This window comes from Oncorhynchus masou, unplaced genomic scaffold, assembly GCF_036934945.1.
Source record: "Oncorhynchus masou masou isolate Uvic2021 unplaced genomic scaffold, UVic_Omas_1.1 unplaced_scaffold_1461, whole genome shotgun sequence".
Taxonomy (NCBI): Eukaryota; Metazoa; Chordata; class Actinopteri; order Salmoniformes; family Salmonidae; genus Oncorhynchus; species Oncorhynchus masou.
Window position 1 is genome coordinate 94,753 of NW_027004595.1, and position 23,425 is coordinate 118,177.

Here is a 23,425-nt window from a genome sequence, read left to right on the forward strand (position 1 = left end):
ACAGTGGATGATGTTGTATGTATTTTGACAGTGGATGCTGTTGTATGTATTTTGACAGTGGGGTCTGTTGTATGTATTTTGACAGTGGATGATGTTGTATGTATTTTGACAGTGGATGATATTGCATGTATTTTGACAGTGGATGATGTTGTATGTATTTTGACAGTGGATGATGTTGCATGTATTTTGACAGTGGATGATGTTGCATGTATTTTGACCGTGGATGCTGTTGTATGTATTTTGACAGTGGGGTCTGTTGTATGTATTTTGACAGTGGGGTCTGTTGTATGTATTTTGACAGTGGATGATGTTGTATGTATTTTGACAGTGGATGATGTTGTATGTATTTTGACAGTGGATGATGTTGCATGTATTTTGACAGTGGATGATGTTGTATGTATTTTGACAGTGGATGATGTTGCATGTATTTTGACAGTGGATGATGTTGCATGTATTTTGACAGTGGATAATGTTGTATGTATTTTGACAGTGGATGATGTTGCATGTATTTTGACAGTGGATGCTGTTGTATGTATTTTGACAGTGGGGTCTGTTGTATGTATTTTGACAGTGGGGTCTGTTGTATGTATTTTGACAGTGGATGATGTTGTATGTATTTTGACAGTGGCCGCTGTTGTATGTATTTTGACAGTGGCCACTGTTGTATGTATTTTGACAGTGGATGATGTTGTATGTATTTTGACAGTGGATGCTGTTGTATGTATTTTGACAGTGGATGCTGTTGTATGTATTTTGACAGTGGGGTCTGTTGTATGTATTTTGACAATGGATGATGTTGTATGTATTTTGACAGTGGCTGCTGTTGTATGGATTTTGACAGTGGGGTCTGTTGTATGTATTTTGACAGTGGATGATGTTGTATGTATTTTGACAGTGGATGATGTTGTATGTATTTTGACAGTGGATGCTGTTGTATGTATTTTGACAGTGGGGTCTGTTGTATGTATTTTGACAGTGGGGTCTGTTGTATGTATTTTGACAGTGGATGATGTTGTATGTATTTTGACAGTGGATGCTGTTGTATGTATTTTGACAGTGGGGTCTGTTGTATGTATTTTGACAGTGGATGATGTTGTATGTATTTTGACAGTGGATGATGTTGCATGTATTTTGACAGTGGATGATGTTGTATGTATTTTGACAGTGGATGATGTTGCATGTATTTTGACAGTGGATGATGTTGCATGTATTTTGACCGTGGATGCTGTTGTATGTATTTTGACAGTGGGGTCTGTTGTATGTATTTTGACAGTGGGGTCTGTTTTATGTATTTTGACAGTGGATGATGTTGTATGTATTTTGACAGTGGATGATGTTGTATGTATTTTGACAGTGGATGATGTTGCATGTATTTTGACAGTGGATGATGTTGTATGTATTTTGACAGTGGATGATGTTGCATGTATTTTGACAGTGGATGATGTTGCATGTATTTTGACAGTGGATGATGTTGTATGTATTTTGACAGTGGATGATGTTGCATGTATTTTGACAGTGGATGATGTTGTATGTATTTTGACAGTGGATGATGTTGCATGTATTTTGACAGTGGATGATGTTGCATGTATTTTGACAGTGGATGATGTTGTATGTATTTTGACAGTGGATGATGTTGCATGTATTTTGACAGTGGATGCTGTTGTATGTATTTTGACAGTGGGGTCTGTTGTATGTATTTTGACAGTGGGGTCTGTTGTATGTATTTTGACAGTGGATGATGTTGTATGTATTTTGACAGTGGATGATGTTGCATGTATTTTGACAGTGGATGATGTTGCATGTATTTTGACAGTGGATGATGTTGCATGTATTTTGACAGTGGATGATGTTGTATGTATTTTGACAGTGGATGATGTTGTATGTATTTTGACAGTGGATGCAGTGGCTTGTTGTGGATTTTGACAGTGGGGTCTGTTGTATGGATTTTGACAGTGGATGATGTTGCATGTATTTTGACAGTGGCTGCTGTTGTATGTATTTTAACAGTGGATGATGTTGTATGTATTTTGACAGTGGATGATGTTGTATGTATTTTGACAGTGGATGATGTTGCATGTATTTTGACAGTGGATGATGTTGTATGTATTTTGACAGTGGATGATGTTGCATGTATTTTGACAGTGGATGATGTTGCATGTATTTTGACAGTGGCTGATGTTGTATGTATTTTGACAGTGGATGATGTATGTATTTTGACAGTGGCTGCTGTTGTATGGATTTTGACAGTGGGGTCTGTTGTATGGATTTTGACAGTGGATGATGTTGTATGTATTTTGACAGTGGCTGCTGTTGTATGTATTTTAACAGTGGATGATGTTGTATGTATTTTGACAGTGGATGATGTTGTATGTATTTTGACAGTGGATGATGTTGTATGTATTTTAACAGTGGATGATGTTGTATGTATTTTGACAGTGGATGATGTTGCATGTATTTTGACAGTGGATGATGTTGCATGTATTTTGACAGTGGATGATGTTGCATGTATTTTGACAGTGGATGATGTTGCATGTATTTTGACAGTGGGGTCTGTTGTATGTATTTTGACAGTGGGGTCTGTTGTATGTATTTTGACAGTGGGGTCTGTTGTATGTATTTTGACAGTGGATGATGTTGCATGTATTTTGACAGTGGATGATGTTGTATGTATTTTGACAGTGGATGCTGTTGCATGTATTTTGACAGTGGATGCTGTTGTATGTATTTTGACAGTGGATGCTGTTGTATGTATTTTGACAGTGGGGTCTGTTGTATGTATTTTGACAGTGGATGATGTTGTATGTATTTTGACAGTGGCTGCTGTTGTATGGATTTTGACAGTGGGGTCTGTTGTATATATTTTGACAGTGGGGTCTGTTTTATGTATTTTGACAGTGGATGATGTTGTATGTATTTTGACAGTGGATGATGTTGTATGTATTTTGACAGTGGATGATGTTGCATGTATTTTGACAGTGGATGATGTTGTATGTATTTTGACAGTGGATGATGTTGCATGTATTTTGACAGTGGATGATGTTGCATGTATTTTGACAGTGGATGATGTTGTATGTATTTTGACAGTGGATGATGTTGCATGTATTTTGACAGTGGATGCTGTTGTATGTATTTTGACAGTGGGGTCTGTTGTATGTATTTTGACAGTGGGGTCTGTTGTATGTATTTTGACAGTGGGGTCTGTTGTATGTATTTTGACAGTGGATGATGTTGTATGTATTTTGACAGTGGATGATGTTGCATGTATTTTGACAGTGGATGATGTTGCATGTATTTTGACAGTGGATGATGTTGCATGTATTTTGACAGTGGCTGATGTTGTATGTATTTTGACAGTGGATGATGTATGTATTTTGACAGTGGCTGCTGTTGTATGGATTTTGACAGTGGGGTCTGTTGTATGGATTTTGACAGTGGATGATGTTGTATGTATTTTGACAGTGGATGATGTTGTATGTATTTTGACAGTGGATGATGTTGTATGTATTTTGACAGTGGATGATGTTGTATGTATTTTAACAGTGGATGATGTTGTATGTATTTTGACAGTGGATGATGTTGCATGTATTTTGACAGTGGATGATGTTGCATGTATTTTGACAGTGGATGATGTTGCATGTATTTTGACAGTGTATGATGTTGCATGTATTTTGACAGTGGGGTCTGTTGTATGTATTTTGACAGTGGGGTCTGTTGTATGTATTTTGACAGTGGGGTCTGTTGTATGTATTTTGACAGTGGATGATGTTGCATGTATTTTGACAGTGGATGATGTTGTATGTATTTTGACAGTGGATGCTGTTGCATGTATTTTGACAGTGGATGCTGTTGTATGTATTTTGACAGTGGATGCTGTTGTATGTATTTTGACAGTGGCTGCTGTTGTATGGATTTTGACAGTGGGGTCTGTTGTATGTATTTTGACAGTGGATGATGTTGTATGTATTTTGACAGTGGCTGCTGTTGTATGGATTTTGACAGTGGGGTCTGTTGTATGGATTTTGACAGTGGATGATGTTGTATGTATTTTGACAGTGGCTGCTGTTGTATGTATTTTAACAGTGGATGATGTTGTATGTATTTTGACAGTGGATGATGTTGTATGTATTTTGACAGTGGATGATGTTGTATGTATTTTAACAGTGGATGCTGTTGTATGTATTTTGACAGTGGGGTCTGTTGTATGTATTTTGACAGTGGGGTCTGTTGTATGTATTTTGACAGTGGATGATGTTGTATGTATTTTGACAGTGGATGCTGTTGTATGTATTTTGACAGTGGGGTCTGTTGTATGTATTTTGACAGTGGGGTCTGTTGTATGTATTTTGACAGTGGATGATGTTGTATGCATTTTGACAGTGGATGATGTTGCATGTATTTTGACAGTGGATGATGTTGTATGTATTTTGACAGTGGATGATGTTGCATGTATTTTGACAGTGGATGATGTTGCATGTATTTTGACAGTGGATGATGTTGCATGTATTTTGACAGTGGATGATGTTGCATGTATTTTGACAGTGGATGATGTTGCATGTATTTTGACAGTGGCTGATGTTGCATGTATTTTGACAGTGGCTGATGTTGTATGTATTTTGACAGTGGATGATGTATGTATTTTGACAGTGGCTGCTGTTGTATGTATTTTGACAGTGGGGTCTGTTGTATGTATTTTGACAGTGGATGATGTTGTATGTATTTTGACAGTGGCTGCTGTTGTATGTATTTTAACAGTGGATGATGTTGTATGTATTTTGACAGTGGATGATGTTGTATGTATTTTGACAGTGGATGATGTTGTATGTATTTTAACAGTGGATGATGTTGTATGTATTTTGACAGTGGATGATGTTGCATGTATTTTGACAGTGGATGATGTTGCATGTATTTTGACAGTGGATGATGTTGCATGTATTTTGACAGTGGATGATGTTGCATGTATTTTGACAGTGGATGATGTTGCATGTATTTTGACAGTGGCTGATGTTGCATGTATTTTGACAGTGGCTGATGTTGTATGTATTTTGACAGTGGATGATGTATGTATTTTGACAGTGGCTGCTGTTGTATGGATTTTGACAGTGGGGTCTGTTGTATGTATTTTGACAGTGGATGATGTTGTATGTATTTTGACAGTGGCTGCTGTTGTATGTATTTTAACAGTGGATGATGTTGTATGTATTTTGACAGTGGATGATGTTGTATGTATTTTGACAGTGGATGATGTTGTATGTATTTTAACAGTGGATGATGTTGTATGTATTTTGACAGTGGATGCTGTTGTATGTATTTTGACAGTGGCTGCTGTTGTATGGATTTTGACAGTGGGGTCTGTTGTATGGATTTTGACAGTGGATGATGTTGTATGTATTTTGACAGTGGCTGCTGTTGTATGTATTTTAACAGTGGATGATGTTGTATGTATTTTGACAGTGGATGATGTTGTATGTATTTTGACAGTGGATGATGTTGTATGTATTTTGACAGTGGATGCTGTTGTATGTATTTTGACAGTGGGGTCTGTTGTATGTATTTTGACAGTGGGGTCTGTTGTATGTATTTTGACAGTGGATGATGTTGTATGTATTTTGACAGTGGATGCTGTTGTATGTATTTTGACAGTGGGGTCTGTTGTATGTATTTTGACAGTGGGGTCTGTTGTATGTATTTTGACAGTGGATGATGTTGTATGCATTTTGACAGTGGATGATGTTGCATGTATTTTGACAGTGGATGATGTTGTATGTATTTTGACAGTGGATGATGTTGCATGTATTTTGACAGTGGATGATGTTGCATGTATTTTGACAGTGGATGATGTTGCATGTATTTTGACAGTGGATGATGTTGCATGTATTTTGACAGTGGATGATGTTGCATGTATTTTGACAGTGGCTGATGTTGCATGTATTTTGACAGTGGCTGATGTTGTATGTATTTTGACAGTGGATGATGTATGTATTTTGACAGTGGCTGCTGTTGTATGGATTTTGACAGTGGGGTCTGTTGTATGTATTTTGACAGTGGATGATGTTGTATGTATTTTGACAGTGGCTGCTGTTGTATGTATTTTAACAGTGGATGATGTTGTATGTATTTTGACAGTGGATGATGTTGTATGTATTTTGACAGTGGATGATGTTGTATGTATTTTAACAGTGGATGATGTTGTATGTATTTTGACAGTGGATGATGTTGCATGTATTTTGACAGTGGATGATGTTGCATGTATTTTGACAGTGGATGATGTTGCATGTATTTTGACAGTGGATGATGTTGCATGTATTTTGACAGTGGATGATGTTGCATGTATTTTGACAGTGGCTGATGTTGCATGTATTTTGACAGTGGCTGATGTTGTATGTATTTTGACAGTGGATGATGTATGTATTTTGACAGTGGCTGCTGTTGTATGGATTTTGACAGTGGGGTCTGTTGTATGTATTTTGACAGTGGATGATGTTGTATGTATTTTGACAGTGGCTGCTGTTGTATGTATTTTAACAGTGGATGATGTTGTATGTATTTTGACAGTGGATGATGTTGTATGTATTTTGACAGTGGATGATGTTGTATGTATTTTAACAGTGGATGATGTTGTATGTATTTTGACAGTGGATGATGTTGCATGTATTTTGACAGTGGATGATGTATGTATTTTGACAGTGGCTGCTGTTGTATGGATTTTGACAGTGGATGATGTTGTATGTATTTTGACAGTGGATGATGTTGTATGTATTTTGACAGTGGCTGCTGTTGTATGTATTTTAACAGTGGATGATGTTATATGGATTTTGACAGTGGCTGATATTGTATGTATTTTGACAGTGGATGATGTTGTATGTATTTTGACAGTGGGGTCCAACCTCCAACCGAGACCTCAACACCTCCTCAGCCTCCCAGTACGCCGCCACAGGGTAAGGACATCCGACTATCTGTCAAAACATCAACTATATATTATAAACATATATAAGCATTTATAATGTTGTATTCTAAATTGCTACTAATCTATGGGCCATGAATTGTACAAAATTACAGATAACTGACAGAAGGTGGGGATGGGAGCACTTGCGTGGAGGTGCTTGTGTTTTCATACTGTTTGTTTGTCTTTCCCAGGACCAGGAGGATGGCTCCCATTAATGGTGATGAGTGTTTCTTCTGGAGGACTACTGGCTGCCTGTATGGTGACAAATGTTGCATCAAACACAAGCCTGACCATAGAGGAAGAGACAGGAAACCATGGCCACCCAGACTGACCACCCAGACTATCCTGACCACCCTGACTACCCTGACGACCCTGACCACACCGACCGCCTGACCACCCAGACTACCCTGACTACCCTGAAAACCCTGACTACCCTGACTACCCTGACCACCCAGACCACTCTGACCACCCGGACCACCCTGACCACACCGACCACCCTGACCACCCAGACCACCCAGACTACCCAGACCACCCTGAACATCCAGACTACCCTGACCACCCTGACCACCCTGACCACTCTGACCACCCAGACTACCCTGACCACCCTGACCACCCTGACTACCCTGACCACCCAGACCACCCTGACTACCCTGACCACCCTGACCACCCAGACCAACCAGACTACCTTGACCACCCAGACCACGCAGACTACCCTGACCACCGTGACCCACTGACCACCCTGAACACCTCGCACCGTCCGGATATAACAGAGGGAAGAAGAAGAGGAGGAAGAGGAAGACCAGAATAATGAATATGAAGATTGAGGTAGAGCAATAGTGACCGTGTACCTACTTTAAAAGGGAACAGGAAGCTTGGACAGAATGGGGGTGTTGGGGGGGCACCACTTTTATAGTCATCTGACACACAGCACATACAGAACACTGGACATACAGTATGAGTGTGTGAAGTGTCAATCAAAGTGAAGAGGAGGGCTCCTCTGATTCCCTTTCCCTGCTCCCTCAGCCTGAGCTGATTTTGAATTCAATTGCAAATGAATATAGGGCCTGTTCCAGGCAGACTATATTACAGTCGCCTGCCAGATCTCACAATGCCTGGATAGGTGTTTGTGTTTAAGATATCAGTTAACCTGCGTTTCCTGACTGCGCAATCGATGATGTGGCACACAACCATTGGTTGCTGCACACAGCTTGACTGCAATATAGTCAGCCTGGAACGCCCTCAGTGTCCATGCGGTGTTCTAACATCCACACCAGACCACCTTAACTGAAACAAGTAGTGTGCTTCTGTGGATATTGGATCAAGGCCCGTATCTTCAGTTCAGTGATTTTATACATGATGTTCAGTGGACTAATTCAATTCAAGTTGACTAAAGTGACAATATGAGGAGCACATAATGATTGATTGAGAGCATCAATGTAAAAAGACAATCTGTCTGTATCCTCTCGGCATGTGGGGGAGCTGAGTGAACAAATGACTTACTGTTTTATTATGTCAATCAGTTGTATTCATTCATAATAAAATACAGTTTAATCAAATCAGATGTAGTATCATTGTTAATGTAATGTCATTATTCAGAAAGGCTATGGATACTGGTGTTCTAAAACCCAAAAACAGTTTCAGCAACATGTTTGGGGAATGAACAGCACCCCCACCAGAACTAGTGTTTCTCAATCCTCTCAGGAGGGACCCATCTATCCACCATCCATATTGGAGCCACCAATGAAGAAATACAAGTAGCCTATGACATATCAGACAGACATTTCTTGTAAAGTCCCTCTCTCTCCTCATGAAGATGTCCACACCGTTCTTAAAGCCCTTCACTGGCGTGTTGGTTGCCAGGAAGAGGCATCATGAGGACAGGAAGCCAGCTCTGCAGCACCTTTCAGCCCCTCAGTACATCTAGTTGCTGTCAACCACAGAACTCACACCATTCTGTTTCATTCTCTGTTTGGACAGTGAGCTCACCTCCCCTCTCTCTCCTCACGCTGTAAGTACGCTTGGTGATGTCTATCTTGTCATTATTATTGGTTTCTAGTCCTCAAACTTCTGATATGACAATGTTTTTATATTGCTGTTTTGTTTGTCTGTTAGCCTAGACATACATAATGTAGACCTAAATACAGTTCGTTTGTCTGTTAGCCTAGACATACATAATGTAGACCAACATACAGTTTGTTTGTCTGTTAACCTAGGCATACATAAGGTAGACCTTCATGCAGTTTGTTTGTCTGTTAACCTAGATATACATAATGTAGACCTCCATACAGTTTGTTTGTGTGTTAACCTAGACATATATAATGTAGACCTACATACAGTTTGTTTGTATGTTAGCCTAGACATAGATAATGTAGACCTACATACAGTTTGTTTGTCTGTTAGCCTAGACATACATAATGTAGACCTTCATACAGTTTGTCTGTTAACCTAGACATACATTATGTAGACTACATACAGTTTGTTTGTCTGTTAACCTAGACATACATTATGTAGACCTACATACAGTTTGTTTGTCTGTTAACCTTGACATACATAATGTAGACCTACATACAGTTTGTTGTCTGTTAACCTAGATATACATAATGTAGACCAACATACAGTTTGTTTGTCTGTTAATCTAGACATACATAATGTAGACCTACATACAGTTTGTCTGTTAACCTAGATATAAATAATGTAGACCTACATACAGTTTGTTTGTCTGTTAAGAACCTAAAGTGAACCTAACTTCAACATCAGGAAAAACAAGCATTTTAAAACCACGACCTAGAGAGGTAACACCGGCGATCAACTTAACACTTTACAACTAAGCACACTGAAAATAAACAGGACTTCTGCAGAGTTGCACACACTGTGGTCCAACCAACAGCTCCACACAGAGAGCCAGAAGAGCTTTATTTACTCCTTCCTGACTGCTGATGTGCTCTTAAAGTGGCAGCGCACAGTGAAGGATCTGTGCAGGATTTCACCACAACATGAAACTATATATGGATAACAGGCGACATTAGACTATATATGGATAACAGGCTACATTAGACTATATATGGATAACAGGCGACATTAGACTATATATGGATAACAGGCTACATTAGACTATATATGGATAACAGGCTACATTAGACTATATATGGATAACAGGCGACATTAGACTATATATGGATAACAGGCTACATTAGACTATATATGGATAACAGGCTACATTAGACTATATATGGATAACAGGCTACATTAGACTATATATGGATAACAGGCTACATTAGACTATATATAGATAACAGGCTACATTAGACTATATATGGATAACAGGCTACATTAGACTATATATGGATAACAGGCTACATTAGACTATATATGGATAACAGGCTACATTAAACTATATATGGATAACAGGCTACATTAGACTATATATGGATAACAGGCTACATTAGACTATATATGGATAACAGGCTACATTAGACTATATATGGATAACAGGCTACATTAGACTATATATGGATAACAGGCTACATTAGACTATATATGGATAACAGGCTACATTAGACTATATATGGATAACATGCTACATTAGACTATATATGGATAACATGCTACATTAGACTATATATGGATAACAGGCTACATTAGACTATATATGGATAACATGCTACATTAGACTATATATGGATAACAGGCTACATTAGACTATATATGGATAACAGGCTACATTAGACTATATATGGATAACAGGCTGCATTAGACTATATATGGATAACAGGCTACATTAGACTACATATGGATAACAGGCTACATTAGACTATATATGGATAACATGCTACACTAGACTATATATGGATAACAGGCTACATTAGACTATATATGGATAACAGGCTACATTAGACTATATATGGATAACATGCTACATTAGACTATATATGGATAACATGCTACATTAGACTATATATGGATAACATGCTACATTAGACTATATATGGATAACAGGCTACATTAGACTATATATGGGTAACAGGCTACATTAGACTATATATGGATAACATGCTACATTAGACTATATATGGATAACAGGCTACATTAGACTATACAGTATATGGACAGCAGCAGTCAATACAGCAGACTATGGTGATGATGATACTGATTCCTCTGCTAACTAATGCTACTACCAGTACTGTACACAAGGGTCAACAGTGTAACATAATATGATGGTGGCATGTTGTACTACAGACATCAGTGTTTGTGTGATTAAATGTGACTTTGTCAAGTAGACAGTGTTGTGTTTCACCATTTTATCTGATGTATTGTCAGTTTGTAATGTTGTTATTAGCCCAACATTATTGAGGACATTATTATTAGGATGGTGCAGTAATGTGGAGATGCCAGTAGGAGGAGCTCTAGTCTAGAACATTGGAACCTTCAGTACCAGGTTGATGCAGCTGATGAGGAATGTAAATTGAATGTGTTTGTAGAATAGTATGAATGACATCATGGAACTGTCCAAATGTAAATGGAACTTTGACCTGTTCCAAGTAGAACTCAGAGGGACAAGACAACACATTCTAAGATATTATAAACATTCCATATAGAATAGTCAACATATTGTTAACATGGTTCTGTATTCAAATAAAAGTGGATTTGGGGAACATTTAGTCCATTATAGAAATGTAAGGCCCATTTTAATACAGTAACCTCCGTTCTCTGACATGCTGTTCTGGTTGTCATGCATGTTAATGTCTTAAAGAGGAAGGAAAGGACAGTTCTGTATCAGCTACTTGTGTTCTGACTACTATAAATATGTATCAACCACAGAACTGACACTTACTAGCAGTTCCCACTCAATACCAGTAAGTTAACTCACTGTACAAGACTCTCCCCTTCACTTCACTCTGTAAGTACTCTTGACAATATCTTGAAATATAGTTTTTTGGTTCTTTGTTTTTAGTAATATAGACATAAGACATATACTTGAGGGTAACGTATCATTTTACTCCTTGTTATGTTTTGAGTTATGTTTTGGTTGTTACATCAGGGCCAGTATTCATAAAGTGTCTCAGTGTTGGAGTGTTGATCTACAGAGGGATGAGATGATTAACCAGGGTAAAAAAGACATGCAGACAAACATTGTAATACTGCAGTGTGTGTGTGGGGGGGGGGGGATGTGTACATTGCTAGACATGACGGCCTTGTTGACCTGATAGCCAGCGAGGTGAGACCAGTAGTCTCACCAACAGCACACATGCATAAACATTCTTGTGTAAAAGGGGTCACCTTGTTGGCGCTGGAGAAGATGACTGCCGTTTATTTTTTACAGTCACAAGTGTAGAGAGTCAGGAGGCAGTTGCAGGTTTAGAACTACTGAAATGTCATAAAATAATAAAGTACTCAGGAAATAGCAGAACAACAAGCAACATTTACCAAAGCGAAGGCTGGCTGGCTGGCTTCTCTCTCTCTCTCTCTCTCTCTCTCTCTCTCTCTCTCTCTCTCTCTCTCTCTCTCTCTCTCTCTGTCTCTGTCTCTGTCTCTCTGTCTCTCTCTCTCTGTCTCTGTCTGTCTGTCTGTCTGTCTGTCTGTCTGTCTGAGTCACTTGCTGTTTAGCCTCACAGCTTGGAGGTAGCTCCTATCATTGAACCTTGTGGTCAGAAATATGTGTTTACAGTACTACAGATTTATTCAATAAGTGATTGTTGTTGTTTATAATGATGATGACTGTTGTATACATTAGGAAATTATTTTTGCATCATACATCATGTCAGGTTAAATAGACAGATGTAGACAGACATGCAACTCGTCACACACATTACATACTGACAGTATTCACATAGACAATCATATAGCACAATACAACAGAACACAATATGAGCCTGGTTCATTTTCAGTAATGAGGCCCTGTACCCCATTTACAGTTTCTACTTCAATGTATCAGGTGGAGTTATTCACCAGCTATAGAGTGAGTTGTTGTTTATGTTTCTAAGACTGCAGGGTGGGAGATGCAACAATGGCCTTGAGAACAGCAGGAAGTGTGTTGGTGGTCTTTCTCTGGTCTGTAGCAGGTATGGTCTCATTCTTATGTTTTAGTTGCTCTATGTATCAATCTACAGACATTTCTAAAAGGATAAGAATCATAATGTTGTTCTGGTGTGTTCTGTTAGGAGTCTCCACTTCACTTTTAAATAGTTATCTTTCACACCTCACTGAGTGACCCTTATCTGTGGTTTCCATCCACACTCAACTCAGCAACTATGGCAACAAAGTGTGGACAAACCTTATTGTCAGTGTGAGCCAAAAGACCTTGACTTCATTCTGATTCCCTTTTGTTGTGTGACTGTGTTTCAGTGATTCTGGGTCAGAATAGCAGGATTGTGACCTACACCAAGAATAGTTTCTGTACCTTGAAGGGGTCAACAGTGGATCTATCCTGCTCTTACACATATCCCAGAGGTCATACAGTCACAGCAACCACATGGTATAAATGGAAGAGTTTGACCTGGACTCACATCCCAGATAAATATGAGGATCGTATAGAGTACCGTGGGAATAAGGAGAATGACTGCACCCTGAGAATCACAGACCTGAGAGAGGAGGATTCAGCATCATATTACTTCTCATTTTCAACAGGCTCAAGGACATCTGGCTCAGCTGTCACTCTCTCTGTCACAGGTTCTGTAATCTGACATAAAGAGAACAGTTACCACTTCTAATGATGTATTACATTTTCAATGAGAACTTGGAATGGTGCTGACTGACAGATGTTCTCCATTGTTGTTTCGTAACTACAGATCTAAAGGTGACTGGGGGAACAAGAGGGGAGTATTGGACGACACTGACCTGTATCACCACCTGTACTCTGACTGACAACCCCACCTACATCTGGTACAAGAACGGACAACATCAACACGAGAGAACCTCCCCCCAGTACAAATACTCAGTCTACAGTAACAGTAAAGACAGCTACTCCTGTGCTGTAAAAGGCCATGAGGATCTCCCCTCTCCTGCAGTGTGTGAGTGTGAATTTAACTCAGTATTCTAGTATACCTTTTCAAGTGTAATTATTCTGTCTAATAAACAGTCCTCATAGATAACACTTAGCATAACAGTAACACAGGATGGCAGAACTATATTGGATTACTGATGCTCACGATCCCACTGAGTAAATCATGCATTCTTATCATTATATTTCAGGTGTTCAGGGTCAGAGCTGCAACAGAGTGACTTACACCAAGAGGACAATCTGTGTCTTGAAGAGGTCAACAGTGGATATATCCTGTACTTATATAAGTGGTGATGATACAGTCAAATCATCACTCTGGTTTAGTCCTAAACAGAGTGACAGCTGGAGGGATGAGTTGATCCCTGAGGACCTAACCACAGACCCAGGGTATGCAGGTCGTGTGGAGTATGTTGGAGAGAAGGAGAGAGGTCGCTCCACCCTGAGAATCACAGATCTGAGAGAGGAGGACTCTGCTCAGTACAAGTTCATATTCAACACACAGACATCAAGATGGGGACACAGCTTCCCTGGAACAACTCTGACTGTCACAGGTAACACTGGATCATGTTAATACATACAGGATCATGTTAATACATACATTTCTATTAGATGTTTCATTATACATGTTTTATCCATAATACACTATTGGTTTAATGATGTTATTGTCATTGACTCTGTATTCAGACCTGCAGGTGAAGGTGACTCCTGCCACAGAGGCAGGGAAGAGGACACTGACCTGTATCACCACCTGTACTCTGCCTGACAACCCCACCTACATCTGGTATAAGAACAGACACAAAGTAAAGGAGGACACTTCCAGCCTGGACTCAGACTCCTTTAGTGATGCAGACAGTTACTCCTGTGCTGTAAAAGGCCATGAGGATCTCCTCTCTCCTGCAGTGTGTGAGTGTGGACTTTTACATACAACATTTGTTTCAGGTTGTCAGACAATCATTATTGAATTTGCTGTGAATGTGACATCCACTTCTGCTTTAGTTCTGTATGCTTTGCCACGCAGTGTTGAATGGGCTTCAAGATATATAATCAAATTCATGAAAATGCAGTCAATGGATGGATTTACTTTAATGTTGTGGAAGCTCATGTCTTTTTAGTTCCAGTTGTTGTTGATAGTACATTTTCAATGGACTCCCCCATGAGTGTCTTTCAGAGCCCACTGGTCTCATTTTTGTCTTTGTCAGTGACTCTTTTATTAATTCCCATTTGTGTTTTGGTTACATTTGAGGTTTTCTTGCTGGGGAACGTAACAGCATAAGTGTATACAGTAGATATTGTAATTAAGCATTTTATAAAGGTGTTATATTGTCTTGTATTTCAGGTCAGAAGTGTTGGAGTGTGACTTACACCCATCAGAGTATCTGTGCTTTGAAGGGGTCAACAGTGGACATATCCTGCTCTTACACATATCCCAGTTACCATGAGATCAAACAAGCTTTCTGGTTTACTAAATGGTCTGGTATGGATCCTGTAGATCTGAGCTCAGTGCCAGGGTATGAGGGTCATATAGAGTACCTTGGGGATAAGGAGAGTGACTGTACCCTGAGAATCACACACCTGAGATTGAGTGACTCTGCTGGGTTCAGGTTCAGATTCATAACATCTGGAGGAAAGTATTCTGGCTCACCTGTCTCTCTGACTGTCACAGGTAATCTGTCACTCATCTCACATCTATGACACATATCTTGATAGCTGTAATGTGAGTGTTGTTTTGTATGTATGCTAATGAGAATGTTGTATTTTAATCTGTTTTATTGATTCTAAGGAACCCAGGACTTCCTGGAAAACAATGGAAATTATTACAGAGTTGACTGTCCTGTCTAAATATATCAAATTAATGACCGTAATTACCTTATTTAAGGGCAGTCATGCAGACACTGCAGTGTTATGTAACAGGGAAAAAAACAAATATGATATTTCACATAAGAGGACATATATAGGAGGAGAATAATGATGTGGTTCCTTTTACTCTAGATGTTGTGTTGGAGATGGATCCTACATCTGTGTCAGAGGGGGAGAGAGTCACACTGAGATGTAGAACCAACTGTACACTGGACCCCATCACAGTCTACAGTTGGTATAAGAATGGACAGTCTATACCAAACAGCAACACCTCCTCTCCTGTCTATATCCTGTTCTCAGTCAGCAGTGAGGATACAGGCAGATACTCCTGTTCTGTAGAAGGACATGAGGATCTCCCCTCTGCTGAAGAGACTCTCACTGTCACATGTAAGTACATTGGGTTTAACCCTTTAGTTTGGTATATTAACATTGTAGTGACAGATATTGGCTCCACATGATACTTGAATAGAGAATCTTCAATAAGAGGATGGAGCTAAAAGTCATTGTGTGGAAAAGTACATTTGTGGAAAATGTATAGAATATGTTTAACTGACCTAATTAGTTCTCTTACTAAATCCACTGTCTTTTACATCAGATGGACCAAGGAACACCTCAGTGTCAGTCAGTCCCTCTGGTGAAATAGTGGAGGGCAGTTCAGTGACTCTGACCTGCAGCAGTGATGCCAACCCACCTGTGGACAAATACACCTGGTACAAGAAGAACGTAGCCTCACCAAAGGCATCAGGACAGAGTTACAACATCACTAACATCATCTCTGAGGACAGAGGAGAATATTACTGTGAGGCTGAGAATATAATAGCATCTAATAACTCTACAGCTCTGATGATCATTGTAGCAGGTAAAGTTACATCTTCAATACAAAACTACATGTTTCAAGCTAATTTTAATCATTATGTTTTGGCTTATTACACCTTAGTTTATAGCTATACATTGGGTTATAAGATCCCTTAACAAGTATTGCATTACTGTCCTGTATTATAGTTTATTTTTAGTTTATTATATAATGCCATGTACTCATATCATCCATATTGTATTATAGGGAAACAGACCTCAGTTCTGGTTCTCATCCTCTGTCTCTCTGGACTCATGTTGTTCAGGTGAGTGAAGAAGGAAAACTGATATTTGTATTATTCTTTCACCTTAACACTCAGATTTGTTTAAATGTATCTTTTTATTTTGTTCATTATTTAAATGTAGCCCTCTGATTTGTTGTTAACTTCATTAATTTATTAATTTATTTATTCATTATTAATGTGCAAAACAGGAAGAAGGCCTCCAAACCCACCAACACAAGAGACACAGCAGACGATGGACAGGTGAGTCTGTTGGAATCAGAAGGAGACTGTGATGACTGTATTCTTTGTGGAACATTTCCACTCCTCATGTTGTCTGTCCTCTCTCTCCATCAGGGAGACTCTAGTCCAGTGTATGACAACATCTCAAACATGGCCATGACCTCTACTGCAGCACAGACAGCTGACACAGACAACCAGGATGATGTTCACTACGCCAGTGTCCACTTCTCTGGCTCCAAAAACCAGGAAGTGCCTCTGTACTCCACCGTCCAGCTGCATCAACCACAGAAACAGGACCAAGATGTCCAATACGCTGCTGTGAAATTCAACCTCCCCAGTTCTACCACCCGGTGAGCATATTCTGCATTAAGGTCATTCATATGCTGCAGTTTATTGTAGGAGATGTCATCAATAAGCAAAACAATTGACCCTTAGTGAAAACTATGAAGCCAAACTATGAACCCAACAATGGACATCTCAGGACAGTTACTATGACATGTCTATAATGAGGGAGAGATGTGATGATGGTTTTGAGGAACTGTTCTTCTGTTCCAAATGGCACCCTATTCCCTATTTAGGGCACTACTTTAGACAGAGCCCTATAGGGTGCCACCATTTGGGACGCTGTCTTTGTTTCATTTCTGTTTCTCTCTTCAGACCTGCAGCAGCACAAGCAGCTGAGGAGGACTCCTCTGTTCTCTACAGTACAGTCAATAAACCCTGAACCAAGAAGACCTGAACACAACAAACCCAGAACCAAGAAGACCCAAACACAACAAACCCAGAACCAAGAAGACCTGAACACAACAAACCCAGAACCAAGAGTACCTGAACGCAACAAACCCAGAACCAAGAAGACCTGAACACAACAAACCCAGAACCAAGAAGACCTGAACACAACAAACCCAGAACCAAGAAGACCCAAACACAACAAGCCCTGAACCAAGAAGACCTGAACACAACAAACCCAGAACCAAGAAGACCTGAATGCAACAAACCCAGAAAGAAGAAGACCTGAACAGAACAAGTTTGACAAAAACCTTGTATATCTGGACCTGTATATCTAAACTAAGTGATATAATGCCTGTGGAGGTGTGGAATATTGACCATTATAAACTGGGTGGTTGGAGCCCTGAATGCTGATTGGCTGACAGGTGTGGTATACCAGACCGTATACCATGGGTATTAACATTTGTATTTACTGGTCTAAGGACATTGGTAACCAGTTTAAAATAAGGCACCTCTGGGTTTGTGGTGCATCCAAGCACTCCCGCGTTGCATTGTGCATAAGAACAGCCCTGAGCTGTTCATCTACACAGAGGAACTCTGGAGTTCTGTCAGAGTGACCATCGGGTTCTTGGTCACCTCACTGACCAAGGCCCTTCTCCCCGATTGATCAGTTTGGCCAGGCGGCCAGCTCTAGGAAGGGTCTTGGTGGTTCCAAACGTCTTCTATTTAAGAATGATGGAGGCCACTGTTTTCTTGGACATTAAAAAAATACAGAAATGTTTTGGTACCCTTCCCCAGATCTGTGCCTCAGCACAATCCTGTCTCGGAGTTCTAGAGACAAATCCTTCGACCTCATTATTTTTGCTCTGACATGCACTGCAAACTGTGGGACCTTGTAGACAGGTGTGTGCCTTTCCAAATCATGTCCAATTAATTTAATTTACTACAGGTGGACTCCAATCAAGTTGTAGAAACATCTCAAGGATGATTAATAGAAACAGGATGCAGCTGAGTTCAATTTCGAGTCTCAAAGCAAAAGGTCTGAATACTTATCTAAATAATGTATTTCTGTTTTTTAGTTTTAATACATTTGAAAACCTTTCTAAAAACCTGTTTTTGTTTTGCCATTATGGGGATAGTGTGGTATATTTTTATTTAATCTATTTTAGAATAAGGCTGTAACATATCAACATTTGAAAAAAGTCAAGTGGTCTGAATACTTTCCCAATGCATTGTATATAATTCTATCTTTTTTATGTTATGTTTCTGAAACAATCATCAAACTTGTGAGACTTTTGCCTCAACGTCCAGGAAAGAGTTCTGCTTGATGCAACGTTTCTTATTGCTTTTATCAAATTTTATTTTTTGTAAACTGTGTTGTTACATTTTTTTAAATAGACTTTTAAGAATGAACTTCATTGTCATTGTTTTTACCTTGTTATAACAGAATCTTCAGTGGAGAGAAAGTGAAACGCTTTCAAAATCACACCTCTTGTACTTTACACTACATACAGTAACTACAAATAAGACATTTACATTAGTTTGTATAGCAATAGTGGTTCATTCATCTTCATCATTATTATCATGTCAGTACAAAAACTCCACAGACACTTTCAGAAGGAGCAATGTCCAGCACCTAGACACACAACCAGTTACATTACATATTATTCATTGTCATTTTTAAAACACACAACATGACATAACATCTATGTTTGGAGTGTGGAGGGTAATTCAGTCAGTGATGGCATTCCAATCCAGAACACTGAGAGATAGAACATTCTGGAATGTTGATGATTGACAATAATATATCTGACAGTTAACGAGTTCAGACCAGGCAGTGAGATTATTGCCTGATATAAGAATGACGGTCCACCATTTTGTCCAACTGGTAGTAAGAGAATGACGGTCCACCATTTTGTCCAACTGGTAGTTAGAGAATGACGGTCCACCATTTTGTCCAACTGGTAGTTAGAGAATGACAGTCCACCATTTTGTCCAACTGGTAGTTAGAGAATGACAGTCCACCATTTTGTCCAACTAGTAGTTAGAGAATACATTACATCACTGTTAAGTATACTGTATGTTTACGCACATTAAAATATCCTGTTAGCCATACATAGTCTAATGTAGCATGTTATCCATACATAGTCTAATGTAGCCTGTTATCCATATATAGTCTATTGTAGCCTGTTATCCATATATAGTCGATTGTAGCCTGTTATCCATAGTCTAATGTAGCATGTTATCCATATATAGTCTAATGTAGACTGTTATCCATATAGAGTCTAATGTAGCCTGTTATCCATATATAGTCTAATGTAGCCTGTTATCCATATATAGTCTAATGTAGCCTGTTATCCATATATAGTCTAATGTAGCATGTTATCCATATATAGTCTAATGTAGCCTGTTATCCATATATAGTCAATGTAGCCTGTTATCCATATATAGTCTAATGTAGACTGTTATCCATATATAGTCTAATGTAGCCTGTTATCCATAGTCTAATGTAGCATGTTATCCATATATAGTCTAATGTAGCCTGTTATCCATATATAGTCTAATGTAGCCTGTTATCCATAGTCTAATGTAGCATGTTATCCATATATAGTCTAATGTAGCCTGTTATCCATATATAGTCTAATGTAGCCTGTTATCCATATATAGTCTAATGTAGACTGTTATCCATATATAGTCTAATGTAGCCTGTTATCCATATATAGTCTAATGTAGCCTGTTATCCATAGTCTAATGTAGCCTGTTATCCATATATAGTCTAGTGTAGCCTGTTATCATGTCCAGTCCAACTCCCGTATGGACTTGGGAGAGTCGAAGGTCAAGAGCCACACGTCCTCCGTAACATAACCCAACCAAGCCACACTTCCCACAGAACACTCAAGCCAGCCACACTGATGTGTCAGAGGAAACACCTTGCACCTGGCGACTGTGTCACACCCGACACGCCACAGGAGTCGCTAGAGCGCAATGGAACAAGGACGTCCCTGCCTACCAAACCCTTCCCTAACCCGGAAGACGCTGGGCCAGTTATCCACCGCCTGATGGGTCTCCCGGTCGCGGCCGACTCAAACCAGGATCTCTAGTGGCACAGCTAGTAACTGTGATGCAGTGTCTTAGACCACTGCACCACTCAGGAGCCCCGACTAAGTTTCTCCTGATGTGTTTAAGAATGATTTACTTTGTATTGCTGTTAGACATTATTACTTATTATAGATTTTAGATTTTAGATTTTTTTGTTTAAAAACATGTAATCAGCACATTACATACATTTAAACATTTGCAGTTTTTTACATTTTATATTAATTATAATTTTATATTACATAATAATATATTGTTCAGTTTCATGATATCACGTGTTTTGTCATCACATTTTTCATTATTAACTATCATTATTATGTATTTTATATACGTTAAATACATGTTTACATTTGCAGTTTTTACAGCGTGGTTTAGTGTCAATACAGTATAAGCATCATGTTGTAAATAAGATCAACATTTAAGACAATAAATACACACATTATTTGATCAACTATTAATACATTGATTCATAACTATTTCCACTCAGCTCTTGTTTCTTGTATTTCTGCCTATTAGACACATGATGGCGACATTGAATCATTTAACCATGAGTGGCTCGGCCAGCGTCTCCTCAACTCAGTCCTGGGGACCCCAAGGTGTGAACGTTTTGGTTTTTGCCCAAGCACTACACAGCTGATTCAAATAATATAATCTTAGTGTCGAGTTGATTACTCAAACACAGAGGCAGTGCTGCTTAGTTGTTTTATTAACCTCAGAAATATAATTTATATTTACTGAAATGACTCTTGTTTATCCCTTTGTCTGTTCCTCCAGTGAAGGGTATTCAGCTGTATAAGCACAGCCAGTAGTTATTTCACTGAAACAGCTGTTTTCCAATGAAGGTCTATTGTAGCCTCAACAGCACTCTGCAGGGTAGCACCATGGTGTAACCGGAGGACAGCTAGTTTTCGTCCTCCTCTGGGTACAATGACTTCAATACAGAACCGAGGAGGCTCATGGTTCTCAACCCCTTCCATAGACTTACAAAGTAATTATGACAACTTCCGGACGATATCCTCCAACCTATCAGAGCTCTTGCAGCATGAACTGACATGTTGTCCGACCAATCAAAGGTTTTTTCTCCTGCTCACAGACAGCTGATGTGTTGTGCACTGAAGTCCACAAGTGAAGTCAAAAGGTGAGAGGAGTATAATTCAGAGATGCGAGAAGGAATTCTATAATTGCCAATGTGATCATGCTGTTTGTATGTGTGAACTGTGTTTGAATGTGATCAGAGGTGAATTCATTCCACCTATTCTATTGAAAAAAGTTGTTTTAAAGAAAGCAAATGGAACAAAATGGGGGTAAACATTACCTGAATTTGTCAAAGAGAAACTCTTGTTTGCAACTGTCGGACGAATAATTACATCCTAGATCAGCTAGATGCAGGCCAGAGTGTGCAAGGCGGTATTGAATGTGTCACTGTCTGTCACATTGAATACTCAAATATTTCGCTCGACCTGTGAACCTACGTTGTAACCGTTCATTCATAGGCTCGGTTGTAACAACCTCATGATGGCTATAAGGAACTCTAGAGTATCATGACATGGAGTAGCTTAAATGTATTGATGTTACATTGAGCTGGGTGAACGGAATATGAATGACCGTCATCCAAAATGCTGTGATAGAAATAAGGCCATGCTCATAAAAAAGGGGCAAGTATATAGGTGCATAGTATATACAGACTGCACTACCAGACCCCACCGCAAGGGGCATAGTATATACAGACTGCACTACCAGACCCCACCGCAAGGGGCATAGTATATACAGACTGCACTACCAGACCCCACCACAGGGGGCATAGTATATACAGACTGCACTACCAGACCCCACCGCAAGGGGCATAGTATATACAGACTGCACTACCAGACCCCACCGCAAGGGGCATAGTATATACAGACTGCACTACCAGACCCCACCACAGGGGGCATAGTATATACAGACTGCACTACCAGACCCCACCACAGGGGGCATAGTATATACAGACTGCACTACCAGACCCCACCACAGTGAGCATAGCCATTATTTCTGATTTAACCAAAACATGACAATAAAGAAATACATGCTGTACATCTAACATTGATTTATTGTAAGGTTTAGCTACAATGTTTCTGGAGGGGAGGGCATCTCCTCCCCTCATGACTCCAGTAGTGGACCTCTCCTCCCCTCATGACTCCAGTAGTGGACCTCTCCTCCCCTCAGGACTCCAGTAGTGGACCTCTCCTCCCCTCATGACTCCAGTAGTGGACCTCTCCTCCCCTCAGGACTCCAGTGGTGGAACTCTCCCCCTCTTCTGGACTCCAGTGTCTCCTCAGGACTCAAGTGGTGGACCTCTCCTCCCCTCAGGATTGCGCTGGTGGACCTCTCCTCCCCTCAGGACTCCAGTGATGGACCTCTCCTCCCCTCAGGACTCCAGTGGAAGACCTCTCCTCTCTTCTGGACTCCAGTGTCTCCTCAGGACTCCAGTGGTGGACCTCTCCTCCCCTC

General features: G+C 39.6%; 1 protein-coding gene across 3 annotated transcripts in view; it reads left to right on the plus strand.

Moving 5' to 3' along the window:
- Positions 1-8,828: 8,828 nt before the first annotated feature.
- The window catches only part of LOC135530928 (B-cell receptor CD22-like), a 35,686-nt gene continuing 21,089 nt past the window's right edge, over positions 8,829-23,425 (plus strand). The window contains exons 1-13 of one of the 3 annotated variants that reach the window (XM_064959095.1): positions 8,829-8,951; positions 12,925-13,002; positions 13,286-13,609; positions 13,729-13,950; positions 14,132-14,491; positions 14,625-14,843; positions 15,277-15,603; positions 15,930-16,184; positions 16,393-16,656; positions 16,858-16,915; positions 17,083-17,134; positions 17,228-17,463; positions 17,771-18,379. In XM_064959095.1, the coding sequence (XP_064815167.1) occupies positions 12,948-13,002; positions 13,286-13,609; positions 13,729-13,950; positions 14,132-14,491; positions 14,625-14,843; positions 15,277-15,603; positions 15,930-16,184; positions 16,393-16,656; positions 16,858-16,915; positions 17,083-17,134; positions 17,228-17,463; positions 17,771-17,837 (2,439 nt within the window). In that variant the 5' untranslated portion in view covers positions 8,829-8,951; positions 12,925-12,947 and the 3' untranslated portion in view covers positions 17,838-18,379. Of the gene's footprint in view, positions 8,952-11,785; positions 11,841-12,924; positions 13,003-13,285; positions 13,610-13,728; positions 13,951-14,131; positions 14,492-14,624; positions 14,844-15,276; positions 15,604-15,929; positions 16,185-16,392; positions 16,657-16,857; positions 16,916-17,082; positions 17,135-17,227; positions 17,464-17,770; positions 18,380-23,425 lie in introns of those variants that run through there. The other 2 variants (XM_064959094.1, XM_064959096.1) reach the window with 2 other exon arrangements.